Source organism: Ammodytes marinus, assembly GCF_949987685.1.
Source record: "Ammodytes marinus genome assembly, chromosome: 13".
In the NCBI taxonomy this organism is placed as follows: domain Eukaryota; kingdom Metazoa; phylum Chordata; class Actinopteri; order Uranoscopiformes; family Ammodytidae; genus Ammodytes; species Ammodytes marinus.
Window position 1 is genome coordinate 10,532,463 of NC_137217.1, and position 13,601 is coordinate 10,546,063.

A 13,601-nucleotide genomic window follows, 5' to 3' on the forward strand; every position below is an offset into this window, starting at 1 on the left:
TTGCAACATGATAACGACCCCAAACACACCTCCAAAACGACCAGTGGCTTGCTAAAAAAGCTGAGGGTAAAGGTTATGGCCTGGCCAAGCATGTCTCCAGACCTAAACCCTATTGAGCATCTTTGGGGCATCCTCAAACAGAAGGTGGAGGAGCGCAAGGTCTTTAATATCCACCAGCTCTGTGATGCTGTCATAAATGGGTGGAAGAGGGTTCCAGTTGCAACCTGTGAAGCTCTAGTGAACTACATGCCCAAGAGGGTTAAGGCAGTGCTGGAAAATAATGGTGGCCACACAAAATATTTACACTTTGGGCCCAATTTGTACATTTTTTCTAAGGGGTGTACTCACTTTTGTTGCCAGCAGTTTAGACATTAATGGCTGTGTGTCGAGTTATTTTGAGGGGACAGTAAATTTACACTGTTATACAAGCTGTACACTGACTACTTTACATTGTATCAAAGTGTCATTTCTTCAGTGTTGTCCCATGGAAAGATATAAAGAAAAATGTGAAGAAATGTGAGGGGTGTACTCACTTTTGTGAGATACTGTATGTGTTAGAATGGTCCAGTCAAAGTCCAGACCTCAATACAATTGAGAATCTCTGGAAAGACTTGAAAATTGCTGTTCACAGACGCTCTCCATCCAATCTGATGCTAAATCTGAAGCTCAAGCTATTTTTTAAAGAAGAATGGGCAAACATGTCAGTCTGTAGAAGGGCAAAGCTGGTAAAGACATACCCAAATAGATTTGCAGCTGTATTTGCAGCAATAGGTGGTTCTACAAAGCATTGACTCAGGGGGCTGAATACTTTTGCACGCCACGTTTTTCAGTTTTTTATTTATAATTTTTTTTTAAAACCACGTTTCATTTTCATTCCACTTCACAATTATGCGCCACTTTGTGTTGGTGTATCATATAAAATCCCAATAAAATAAATGTACGTGTGAGTATTCATACCCCTTGAAATGTTCGACATTTAGTCACGTTACAACATTGCCTTATCTGTAAAATGGGAGGGTGTTCATAATATAATGTATATGGACAATCACCAAATTGGAGAGTATGGCCCTAAGGAGACCTTTATCAGTTTAGTTCATATGCCCAAAATGACCATTTATCAGGTTAATAACAACATGACTATACTTTTCAGGTCTCCCTTGCAAAAGAGTATTCGGTCTCAATGGGATATACCTGTATAAATAAAGGTTAAAAAAAAAAAAAAAAAGAAAAAAAAAACTTAAGCAATATCACATGAGAGGGACAAATGTTGTCACTATATCAGCGCTGCAGTGCTTCTGTCGAAAATGCCATAGCGATAATCAATAGGTCTAGATGTAGGAAATGGTTACTAATTAGAAACATATTTCACTCACACACACACATGTAAGAAAAATTAAAGAATAACAAAGGGCAAATACAGCCTTTGCACTCCTTTTTTTCCCGGGCTGAATTTTAAAAATATGTATAAATGTATGCCTAGATATTATATATTTAAATACATCCTTGAGCTTGTGTATGACCAGACACTTTCAATATTGCTAGGTTGCCAGATTACAGTTTGTGTATCTTGGTGTGTTGCCAAAAAGTGATCCTCCCAATAAGGTCTTACAGTCAAATAAAAAAGGTATTTAAGCCAATATACGTCCATGATTTCAGAACGTAAACGGGACTAATGGCGCTTTTCCACCGCATGGTATCAGCTCAACTCGACTCGACTCAACTCGCATTTTTGGCGTTTCCACCGCAATTTCATGGTACCTGGTACCTGCTAGCGGCTGCTTTTTTAGTATCACCTCGCTCTAGGGACCAAGCGAGCTGAGTCGAGCTAAAAGGTGACGTCGGCAGACGGCCGGCCGCTGATTGGCCAGAGACTACCGTCTGTCGGCTTCATTCTGTTGATTATTCCCCATGATTCTCAACAACTCTCAGGGACTTTTATGTGTATTTTGTCTCGCCGCGTGCAGCCTTCTTTGGCTCTCTTTCATTTGATTTGCATCACAGACCCGATTTTTTTCTCTCCATATATTCGCTAAGCTCACAGTTGTGTTGGCTGTTTTGGGGAAGTTACTTTGAACATACGAGAGGAGACATCGCAGCTAGGCTAATAAATAGCCTATAGCAGCCAGCTGGGACAGACATGATAGCGAGCGATTACATTACAAGCCTCGGACTGCACTGATTACCTCAATAAAATATTCAGGCTGAGACACGGCTTGCATTTGAAAACACGTATCCTGAAACAAGCACTTAACAGTCAACTTTATCATGCCCGTGTTTACGTGCATAGGGATGTACGTGACGCATCCCTACAGCTGACTGTGTGGCAGTCACACATCAGGACACAAACCCTCCCTTTTAATGGCCCGTAGCAATATTCTTCTACTTCTTTTAGCAAACAGATACAAGGGGAGTATTTTCTTAAACATTTTTCATCCGTGTTTTTGGCGGTTGGTTCAGTTAATAGTGCAACAACTGCTCGTAATTTCTGCTTTGCTACTTGACTCCGGAGTTGGCTTTCAGCCCCTTACGACGACCCCGCCCACGTTCAGGAGGTACTATTTTCGGTGGAAAACGACCCGTGCTGCTACCAAACCAAGTTAAACTGAGTCGAGTTGAGTCGAGTCGAGCTACATTTGCGGTGGAAAAGCGCCATTAGAGGGCTCTGGTCCAATAAAGCATCAGTACAAATGTGCCGACATAGCGTTAACATGCTGGGACTGTGGACTGAAATAACTTTTTGGCAGCACACCGCAACGACTCTGACAGCTTCACAAAATTAAAATTTTGGATCTTGGTTCTGTAACTAATGTTACCAGTGATTAATGGATTAGGTTATACATTTTTTTAATGGAGCTGCATCGAGCTAACCCAGCTGAGTGTAACATCACGTTACAATGAAGTAACCCCCGAGCTTACGTTATCTATAGTCTAGGTCCTGGGTAAGATTTGTATGCGCTTCATTTAGCGTAGAATATCTCAACTGTTATAGACTAATATGACCCCAGTGAACAACATGGGATGTGTGACAAAATCTCTACCGGGGCGAAAGTCCTGAAAATGACCACAACAGGTTACACTAGTATCACACTACGTGGTGAATGGGACTTTTTTTTTCCTTTTTAGATATCCTCATACTTTTTTACCAGATTCATCTTCATATTAAGATAAATACTATTTATATACTATTTGACCTCAACTACTAGCTAACAACATGAATTTGGAGCAATAAATTATTGAGAAGTAGCTGGTCAGCTAATTGCTAACGGTGTTGAGCGTCAATTTAGCATGCTATTTCTTTGTATCTACAAGTCAATAACAAACACAAACTCGGGATTTGGTGTAATTTACAAAGGAGAACATGAATGAACAGTCAGAGTGACATTGTCCGATAAGTTTAAACGGAAAAAAAAATCTCAACTGATTAACCTTGGCATGACTTCTGAATTTTTTTTAAATTTACAGAATAAAAAATAAAAACAATAGTTAAATTACAACACTGCAGAGAAAATCCAAGCACAAGCATCTGTACGAACCCTGATAGTTGCATTTGGTGGGGTTCAATAAGAAGAATGGAAGTAGCTGATGGAAGAAGGATTTGTCCAGCGTGGGGTGTCTTTCTGATGCACATGGAGGGGAGAGTAAAATTAAGAGAATGTCAGTAAACAAAATCAAATAAACTAAAAAGGCGTACATTCACATTTTCAATTTACATCCATTCAGTGTGTGTGTGTGTACTTACCTACTTTGAGGTCTTCCATTGAAACTTAGTCAATTGGTGAGGAAAGTCGTCATCCAAGGGTTTTGGGAATACAGCTTTTTGTTAACCAGGCGGCCGTCTTTCTGATGGTTCCGACTTTGGCGGCGCACTTAGTTCCCTCTACTGGGTTTATCCTGAGAAATCATTTTTAACACACAAAAGCAATAAATTAGTTATCTAAATATTTTCTTGACCCACTTCATGGTTTTGCTTTTTTCTGAACTGATACAGTACATGACATGCATCATGGTACTCCACAAAGGAAAAATGCAAGCAAACAAGTTCACAAAGAATGTATTCATACTAGGGATGTGAACAATGTGTCGATTCTCGGCTCGATTTTCGACACGTGCTTAAGACGACTCGAAAAATAGAAATCGATAAATCGGGTGTTTTACTTTATTAGATGTTTTGGGGACATGGGAGACGTCCGTCATGCGAGTTCATGTGTGGTCGCGAGCGCGCTGCAGGTCCGGTGTGTGTCAACAGTGCAGTGCAACATATGCAGCATAAAGTTAAATTAACATCACGGTCGTAGACGAATATTAAAAGGTTATGCTTTATATGTTGCACTTTCTGTTTTCAGCCGAGTAAGTTACATTCACCTCCGACGCATGGACAGCGTTTTTAAAATTAAAGCCTCTCTTTATTATCAAAAAGCTTTGATGCAGATGAAGTCTGAACACACAGCGGGCGGCAGCAGTGTTTTTAAAGGAAAGCACAGTTTATCAGCACCACAACTACGTGATGCTGCCGCAAAAAAAAGGAACACTGCCTTTTTTTATTTATTTTTTTTAAATGGCACAGTAAATCGATCGATTTGTCGATTCATGCCTCCGACACGTCGACACGCAAACAATGACTCGTTTAACATCCCTAATTCATACATTTGAGCCACTTAGACAAAATAGTATGGCAGGAGTTTCTGTATTAATAAAAAGGTTTCGGTGCTCACCTCTGTATCAATTATGTTGTGCAGGCCGACCCCCTTGCTGTAGAGATAGAAGCAATCGACATAGGAAGCCAAGGCAGCAGCAAAGTTGTGTTGCTGACTGATTTGATATGCCACCTTTCCCTTGATGCTGACCATCCACTGGTCAGCGGACAGGAGCTTTTCACCTGAAATAAACAAACAAACACAAATTATAATAAATGTATTCAAAAAAAATGTAAATGCAACCCTTTGTATTTGTCTTTGCTCCCATTAAGAGTTAAGATAAAACACAAATTAATAAAAACTTTCTGTTAACACAAAAGGCTTATTTCTCTCGAGACGGAGCGCTCTCTCTGGTGTACATACCTGTGGTCAGCATGCTACATGGATTTGCTATCTTTGCATAAGATCATTTTAGGGTGGCATATTTTCAATATAATTTGGTAACAGAATGAGAGAAATAATCCCTTTGAATGTATAGAAAAGGCCTGAGATGTTGTACTTAAACTCATAAAAAATTGAAGTAAAAACCAAAGTGTACCCTTTACTTGTAAACCAAGGTAGAACGCCAGTCCAGCTCTACTATGTACAGGAATACAAAATCTTAAGGAAGATGCCATATTTTGGAAAATATCGCCTATTTGACATCCTTTCAATAGTAGGACGAGAAGAGAGATGCCCTTATATTTCTGTTCAGCAGAAATCTAGGAACACACATCCAGTAAGCTTAGCACAATAAAAGGTAGTCTCTAGTATACACAGCCTACCTCCGTCAAAAGCCATCATTTTAACATTCCTAGAACCCCAAAACACACTCATGTACATGATGACTGGCACATTTACCCCACTATGAAATAATAATCTCAAAAATGATCTAATAATTTAAAATTATTTTCCTAATGTAGGGTATGTGGAAGTCACAATATGTAAATGGGGCGTTTTGGAGTACTATTCAGCTAAGTACAATGCTTGGCTGACTAGCAGGGGGCACATTTCTAAAGGTCCCTATTCCCCAGAGAAGGGCACATATATTCTTGTTTTTTGAGGAAAAATGGAAAATAGGTACATTACATTTTAATTTAAAAACTTGCTTAACCTTAATAAAAACACACAGTGTGACTTTGCTACGTTGCATAGCTTTGCACGATGCCATACGATACTGGTTACCTAACTAACAAACCTAACACAACAACTATTTTTATCTTACCAAGTATAATGAGTCTCTTCTTGACATTAACAGTGGTTTGGTTGGCATTGTCTGCAAAAAAAGGAAGAAAAAAAGAATGTGAAATCAAATGAATGGCTTCATCAATAAGTTCAACATAGTGTGTCACATAAATCACCCAAACAAGCTTAACAAATGTAGTGTGAAATAAGAGTGTACAAGTTAGCTTTTTCCCTCCCAAATTTAAAGTTAGCTAGGCTATATAGAAAGAGAGCAACCCTGCTATGCTACTTCTCATTCAAATTCCCCAGTGAAATAATAGTTTAAAAAGCCTACTAACTATGTTTGCACCCAACTCCAACACTGCATGCGGTTAACATGTGAGTTAAAATGGTTAACACAATGTATCATCGACAAACCATTTTAAACAGCAGTACAATGTTAACCTGGCTAACACCAACTGTTACCTTGCTAATGCTAGCGCAACATATGACTTTAGCAATGGAAAACAATCACTGAAATCCCTATTTGCGCATTGCGCCGAGCGTTAATTAACAGAGCGTTAATTATACGAATAATCTCGTCAGCCGATAAAATATTCAAAACTTACTGTGGGTTTTGTTGTATGCTTCCAGCCATCTCACTGGAGACATTTGAGAGGCTTTTGAGGATCAAGTTCTTCGTCTCCTTCTCCATCTAGTTATTTTGCGCAACGGTTATGCTGCGTTCAGGGACACAGGGAATGTGAGACTTTCTTTCCATTACAGAGACATCAAGTGTTTGTAATGGTTTGTAATGAATGTCCGCCAGTAGGCTACAATGTCAGTGCCAAAGAGCCTATTTTACCACTGATAACTTAATTTTCATTTTAAATCAGCACTTATCCAAATTGATCTCAATGTGGGTTATGTAGGCTACAAAAGGAAGCCCAAAAGGCTGTTTTAAAGCCAAACACCTTCTTGTTCTTCTTTTTTTTAAATTCTTAACATCACCACGCTGGTTTGAATGTGTGTTACAAAAGAACACTACAGCTAATATAATAATAGATAATGTTTTTGCTTTACTGGGAAGTAATACAATTCCAATTGACCGTTTTTTATGAATGCAGCATCTGTAGAAGAAAGTTCTAGAACATGCATACATTGGTTGCTTACTGTAAATAGTGTTGTAAATTACTGTACTGTATGTGTGTACCCATAATGCATTACAGGAAAACAGTATCCTACCACATTTTTTAATTATACAGTAAATAACTGTAGTTTATTAGAAATTTCCCATGGTGCATTGCAGGAAAACAGTATCCTACCACATTTTTAAATTATACAGTAAATAACTGTAGTTTATTATACATTTCCCATGGTGCATTGCATGTTACAGTTTCATACTGTAAAATGTTTTAAAAGTATTTTACTGGGCATTTTCTGGTAATTAACTGTAGCGTTTACAGCAAGGGCTAACAGTGTAAGGAGCGATAGCTGCTTTGATATGGCTTTATGGGTGATTAAACCTTACGCTGTTGAGTATTATTTCCAGTTTCATGACGACACAGTCAATTCGCTGTGTTTATTATTGTTTCTCTTTCACTCTCCTCCAGTTTAAAAATAAGTTCCTTTAACTCATTTTTATTTGAGAATCAGACGTGCTTTCAGCGCTCCATAAAACCGTGCATTAGCAAACACCTGTAAATAGTTACCTTTGAACACATTTCCAATAAATAAATTGACCGAGGAGCCATAGCTCTTAACATTGCATCTTATTTCGTTGGTCGACCTTTTGGCAGTAGCACTCAAAGATTTGCTCTCATGTTCCCTGCTTAATGTTCCTACCACGACGCCAGCGGACTCTTTAATGGAGCTATTAGTCCTCGGTCTGTCCAGCTGACTGCCCTTGTTGAATGCGTGCGTCCTCTCCTGTTGAACAAGGTGACCATTAGCTGGATGTCAGTCAGTCTCAAGATGGCTGCCACGGCCTTCCTCTACCCTTGGCGCTTGAAAAATAGGGGGCGGGTGTGTCACCAAACGGGAAGAGGCTTAATTATTCATCCCCAATTTGAGATGAATAATGGGTGTTATTGATCCACAGGATGAGAAGAGTGCACCTGTCATTAGTGGCTATGATCCTGATTGGGAATACTCTTCTATCTTTCTCCATCCATCCATCCCCGGTCCTGTTGTCAATGTGTCAATAACAGGTCTTTATCAGTGGGTCACATGTGCATGTCCCCCGTCCTCTGCTACTTAACTGAGTTAGCGATAGCTCCTCTTACAGTACGATCAAAGGCTGCATTTCTCGGGTTTGGTGGAGTCACATTCACGTGCATCGTTTTAGCGGCGGTTCCTCGGTGGTTCTCTGACGTACTAAAACCTGTTGTGTTGCTAACATAATGGAGATGAAGTGACTAATCAAGCCTAATAGGCATACTTAAATCATACTATTTATAGACCACATTTGGTGCCAAGATCAGCCCACTATCTGTCTTTGCCAGTGTTTACTTTATCGAACACCAGATATGCTTCCTCCATATTGATTGGCTGCACTTCTGCTGATACAAGAGCTACCACAGCATATGTGTGTGTGTGTGTGTGTGTGTTACAAGAGCAAGCAGCTGTAATATGTCAGGCTGAGCTTTCAAATATTTTGTTTTCCGAGGGAAAAGCAGGAGGATTCTGCAATGTAAGCAAAATAGTTGACCTTATGTTACAGAGAATCATGTGAACATTGTTTTAGCAACACTCTGTGTCCTGTAAACCTGGTCGTCCTATAGGCCGGCTTTGCAGCAGAGGAGCCATAAAGCTAAAAATAAATAGTTCATGGATGAGTCGGGAGCAAATAGTACCTAGGGAGAATCGATGCTCTGCGCTCAAGCCCCCCGGATGAAAAGGCTCTAACACTGTAGGAGCCCTGCTGATTATTGACGCCTTGTGTTTCTAAATAAATAATAATAATAAAAAGAAATCTTAAAATGCCAGCCATGTCCCAAGGACATCGCAGGGACACAAGGAATGATCAGGGGATGGTAAATACTTTCAGGATGGGATGATTGATGATCTGTAATGAAAAATGACAGTAATGATATGGAATGTTTAGCCTATACTTTGAAGCTATCATCCTGCTTTGTATGTCTGTGTTGTGACTGAGTGCGAGTTTGTGCAGCATGTCATTGTGGAGCCGCAAAGACCTTGCCACTCCGACACCTCCTATCCTGTTTGAGAGAGGACACTGCACTCCGCGGTGCGGCGGTTGGCCGCGCGAATCGCAGGTTCCGTGCCGCGTGATCATATTGGGTCATATTGTGTCTGCCGCCCGACCAGAGTAGCCTTCTCCTACTCTTGGGATATGCTGGCGCTGGTGCTAACCGGTGCTGAGAGCACCAGTCTGCTGTGCTGATGGTGCTTTACCCAAGCTAACTGGTGCTAACTTGGTTCATAAAGCAAAACTGCTAGCTGTACAATACGCGAAATACATTGACTTTCTATGTAAACTCGCTGCGCGGCGGTGTGCAGTGTGTTCGCACCTTTACTGTATTAAGCTCACATGACTCCCTTCAAAGAGGCTTTTAGGACACAGTTAAGAGGAGATGTTTGGTTTGGGAGCCACAAACCTGTCACCATGTTCCCAATGTATATTTTATTTGTTTTTGCATCATGGAGTTCTTTTAGTTTCTGTGGTGAAAGGCAGCCAGGTAATTTCTAGTTGTTGTTTTTTTCACCACACTGCCCGGACCTTGGTTTGCATTTACTTGATTTGTCTAGTTAAAATCTAAACAAATTCAATATCCGACGGTGTGCTTCCATGCAAACTAGTGCCACCCTTTTCACTCATGTGGTGTGCTTTTATTTGGGATATGACATTTGCAGGCAACCTAAAGAAACCTGTTTTTTCTGGCTCCTTGTATATAATTCTAATGGTGTCGAGGTGTTTTTTAATCATCGGCATCAGTACAGACAGACAGGTCTTTGAATTTTCAACATCCCAATTACTCTATCTCATTCCTATATAAACTGACATCAGAGCAGTTTTCTGAAACAGGGATCTGATGTTTACATAGCACAACTAGGATAGTGGGAAAATCTGGGATACCAGTAGTTACATGAACAGAACATAAAGGCATAGTTCAGTATTTTTGAGGTGGGGTTGTATGATTTGAATTCTTTAAATAATTATGTTCTGCCTATAACTAGGTTACTAACTACAAACCCTCACGCAAAATGCCAGGTCTACACACACCAGAAACACACTTTGCCCAGTCCTTCCTAAACCCTGAGTTGCTGAAAATGCAGTGTCTTATTGACTCTACATCTGATGATATTCACACGTTCCAAATGTTTGAATTTGGCAGCTGATCATTTCCCTGTTTTTTCTACTACACCGTAGCGTAGACTATATTACGCACAGACTAGAATGGCGTGTATTGTTCATGAAGAACGACCTTGCGTTTCTCAGAACTCACAGCCATGAGTCCTTGAGCTTTGTCCGAGCGGCCCATTTATTTGATCTCACTTTTGATCGAATGATTGAATTAAATGTGGTATGATGGACAAGCAGTGAAAATCTAAAGGTATCAACTAGCATTTTGAAATATAACGTTGGCCTCTTATTAGATTTCTGTCTAGAAATGATCAAATTAACATTTAATCCAGTTGAAGGACAATTTAATCATCTTGGCAAACTGCTGTTATTATTTACCTTCATCTTGACCCTTCAAGGAGAACAGCCCATGTACAGGGCAAACTGGATAATGTGGTGATCATTTTTCACTTATCACTTCCTACTCTAATACTGATGAGGGATCAAAGTTATTTTCTTTTTAATGCATGACTGTCAGTGGCGCCATTTGATGGGAGACTGAAGGTTTGCCTTTGGTCCTCTTTAAAGTTGGAGTCAGCAATTCTGGAGACAATGTTGAGTGTTGAGATATTCCCTGATCTTGACCAAAAGTGATTTTGACAACAAGCATTCTCCAGAATCACTGAATACACCTTTTATATCTGGTGACATCCATCTGCTATCAGTTAGCAGCCTGCAACAGTCAATCCCACCCGTCCAATCATTATCTGCAGTGAAGTTGTGCTCACCGTGAACCCTCTGCCAGTGACATTTCTGTCTTATTCAGCCCTGCACAGGATAACCCACCCAATCCATATAACTGCACAATGCATAACCGCTTTCTGCCTTGTTCACTGTTGTCCAAACAAAGTTGCACACATTGTTGAGTCAGGGAGACGGTATCCCTGCAGCGTGACTGACCTCCTATCTGATTAGTCTGTTGTCCCGTAGGGCCTGTGTTTTAGCACACTCTCTCAGCCTACATTTGTTCCAGCCTTAACTAGTTCAGTCTTCATTGTCCAGACCATATTTAAAGGGACAGGGAGAAAATGTGCAGAAAATAACCCGTAGTGAAAGAATTGTTCATCAATTGTTCATCGACAACAATGACTCACCACATCTGCTGAGATTTCTGGATTTATTTTTAAATCTTTTTGTGGACAGTTTTCAGTTTAAAAACCAAACTTTATATTGGTCTTGGAAGAATACTCCTAAAGCTCAACAATGGAGAAGAAAATAAGTGACAGAGCAATATTGATTTTGCTGTACTTTTATAGTGATTAGTGTTCAGGTGTTTCTTCTGTATTCTTTTAACTAATTTATATAAGTGGAGAAAAGAGGAAATACACAACATATTCTATTAAAATAAAAAATCTGTGTTTTAAAATCCTTTCATAGAAAAAATGTCACCTTCCATTATTGATCCTATGTTAGTCCTTACTTCTCATTTCTCACTCCTCAATGACTCTCGGTTGCTATACCTGCAGAAACAAATGGTCTGTTTTTGGAGCTTGAGTTAGTGCAAGATAATGTTTGTGATATTTACAGTGACAAAATTCACGGCTTGCTTATGTATGCGTTTAGGTTTGAGTGTACTTCCTGCTTCTTCCGCTCGATGTTGTTATTGGTTATGTGTTGACATGAGGATTATCTAGATCCTGAACATGTCATGTGTTTCTGCCTCACACACACAGTGACTCTGTGTGCAATGTTCCAGCTCGTCTGTCCTGGTTACCCTTACCCTTACTGTCTGTCTGTCTGTCTGTCTGTCTGTCTGTCTGTCTGTCTGCCTGCCTGCCTAAGAATATCCTCCTGGAAACAATTTTTAATGTCAACGATTTTGGGAAGCTGTCATTCTTTAATATTTTTGTTGGACTGTTTGCACACAGAACAAAACACACAAACACACACACACAAACACACACACACACACACACACACACACACACACACACACACACACACACACACACACACTTACAGTGAGAACCACCAAGGCTGTCCCATGACTGTTGCACTAAAACCCACAGAGTTATTATCTTGTCCTAATTATACACAGCTCAGAGTCAGCCCTGCCTGTCTGTTTTTTTCAGGGGGTTCTCTCCCCTGTGCTCAATCTATTCACTAACTCTGCCTACCTCACACACACATGCGGGGCTCTTTCTTACATGGCAGTCATCCATATAAGGGAGGTAGAGATAGTCCCATTGGGCATGTTAAATGCTTAACTAGTTTAGACACTTGCAGCACGTCTCTGTTGTATGGATTTTAACTGGTGGAGACAAGCTAATCCACCTGTGTCAAACTGCATGGTGCAGCAGCTGTGCACAGGGTGTTACCACAACAGGTTACGTTAAGCCTCCACTAACATGACAGGCTACCTCCTCTTCTAATTGTTTTTCTCTTGATATGGTTCAGAGAGATCCAATGAAATCACTTAGTTAGTGCAGAATAGAAGAGTCAATTAAAGGTCACATAATGCTCATTTTCAGGTTCAAAATTGTAACGAAATGTAATCCGTAATTTTTTGTGTCCCTCTCCTTTGCTCCATTATATCAATAACATCTAAATATCTTTGGGTTTAAACTTTTGGTCGGCTAAAATACCTTTCGCTTAACCTCACCCCTTAGTTACTAAGCTAGTTAGCTCCACTGACTGGATAGAGAGGAATAAAAACTATGCTTCTGGCTAAACTTTCCAGAGGACTCTATAAAATGAGAATCCTGTAAAAGTGGTCTTAAATGATGCACTTCATGGCGCCGAACATGACATCATGGTAATGAATAATGATGATAATAAATAATGGGATTTGTGCATCATTATCTGGTGCTTTATGGACAAAATGAAAATAATTGAAACGGTAATTGAGAGGTAAATTGATAATGACCAAAATAGTTTTCATTCGTAGTTGAAGCCCGATGCTTTTTGCAAATAAAAGAGTCCTGTTTGTTTCAAAGTGAAAAAAGCTAGATGTTGCTACATGTTTGGTTCACAAGAACAACACAAGACTGCTGCTGACGCTCATGTCACTTCATATTTCCACACTGCTTTCCGTGGGGAGCTATTCCTGCTCTACGGCTGACAGCCTTAATTTGCATAACATCCCCAAATCTAACATGCAAAAAAATAAATCTAACATGTCTCTCGCCGTCTTTAACCGCCTGTGTTCCATCATCTCCTAGTCTTCCCTGTGTACAGTCTGATGGGAATGCCCTGAACAGAAGCAGGCCTGTGATTTATTCTGTCTCCTCTCTCTTGTCCTATGGTCCAGGTGGAATCTCGGGACACGTTGAATGGCATTTCGCTCAAGTTTGACACCACACCCAACGAACTGGTTCAGCTGAACAAGCTGTTCTCCAGAGCAGTGGTGCCAGGCCAGGTGTGAACCGCCGTGCACGCCTTCACTGATATTTATATTC

The 13,601-nt window shown here is 40.1% G+C and overlaps 1 protein-coding gene across 5 annotated transcripts in view; it reads left to right on the top strand.

Annotated features, from left to right (window-relative positions):
* Positions 1 to 13,601, top strand: part of oxr1a (oxidation resistance 1a) — a 76,544-nt gene that overhangs the window by 28,139 nt on the left and 34,804 nt on the right. For 4 of the 5 annotated variants that reach the window (XM_080039980.1, XM_080039982.1, XM_080039981.1 and 1 more), the window contains exon 3: positions 13,454 to 13,561. The exons of the other annotated variant lie outside the window; for it this stretch is intronic. In XM_080039980.1, coding sequence (XP_079896106.1) covers positions 13,454 to 13,561 — 108 coding nt within the window. The remainder of the gene's footprint in view (positions 1 to 13,453; positions 13,562 to 13,601) is intronic. 5 annotated transcript variants of the gene reach the window in all.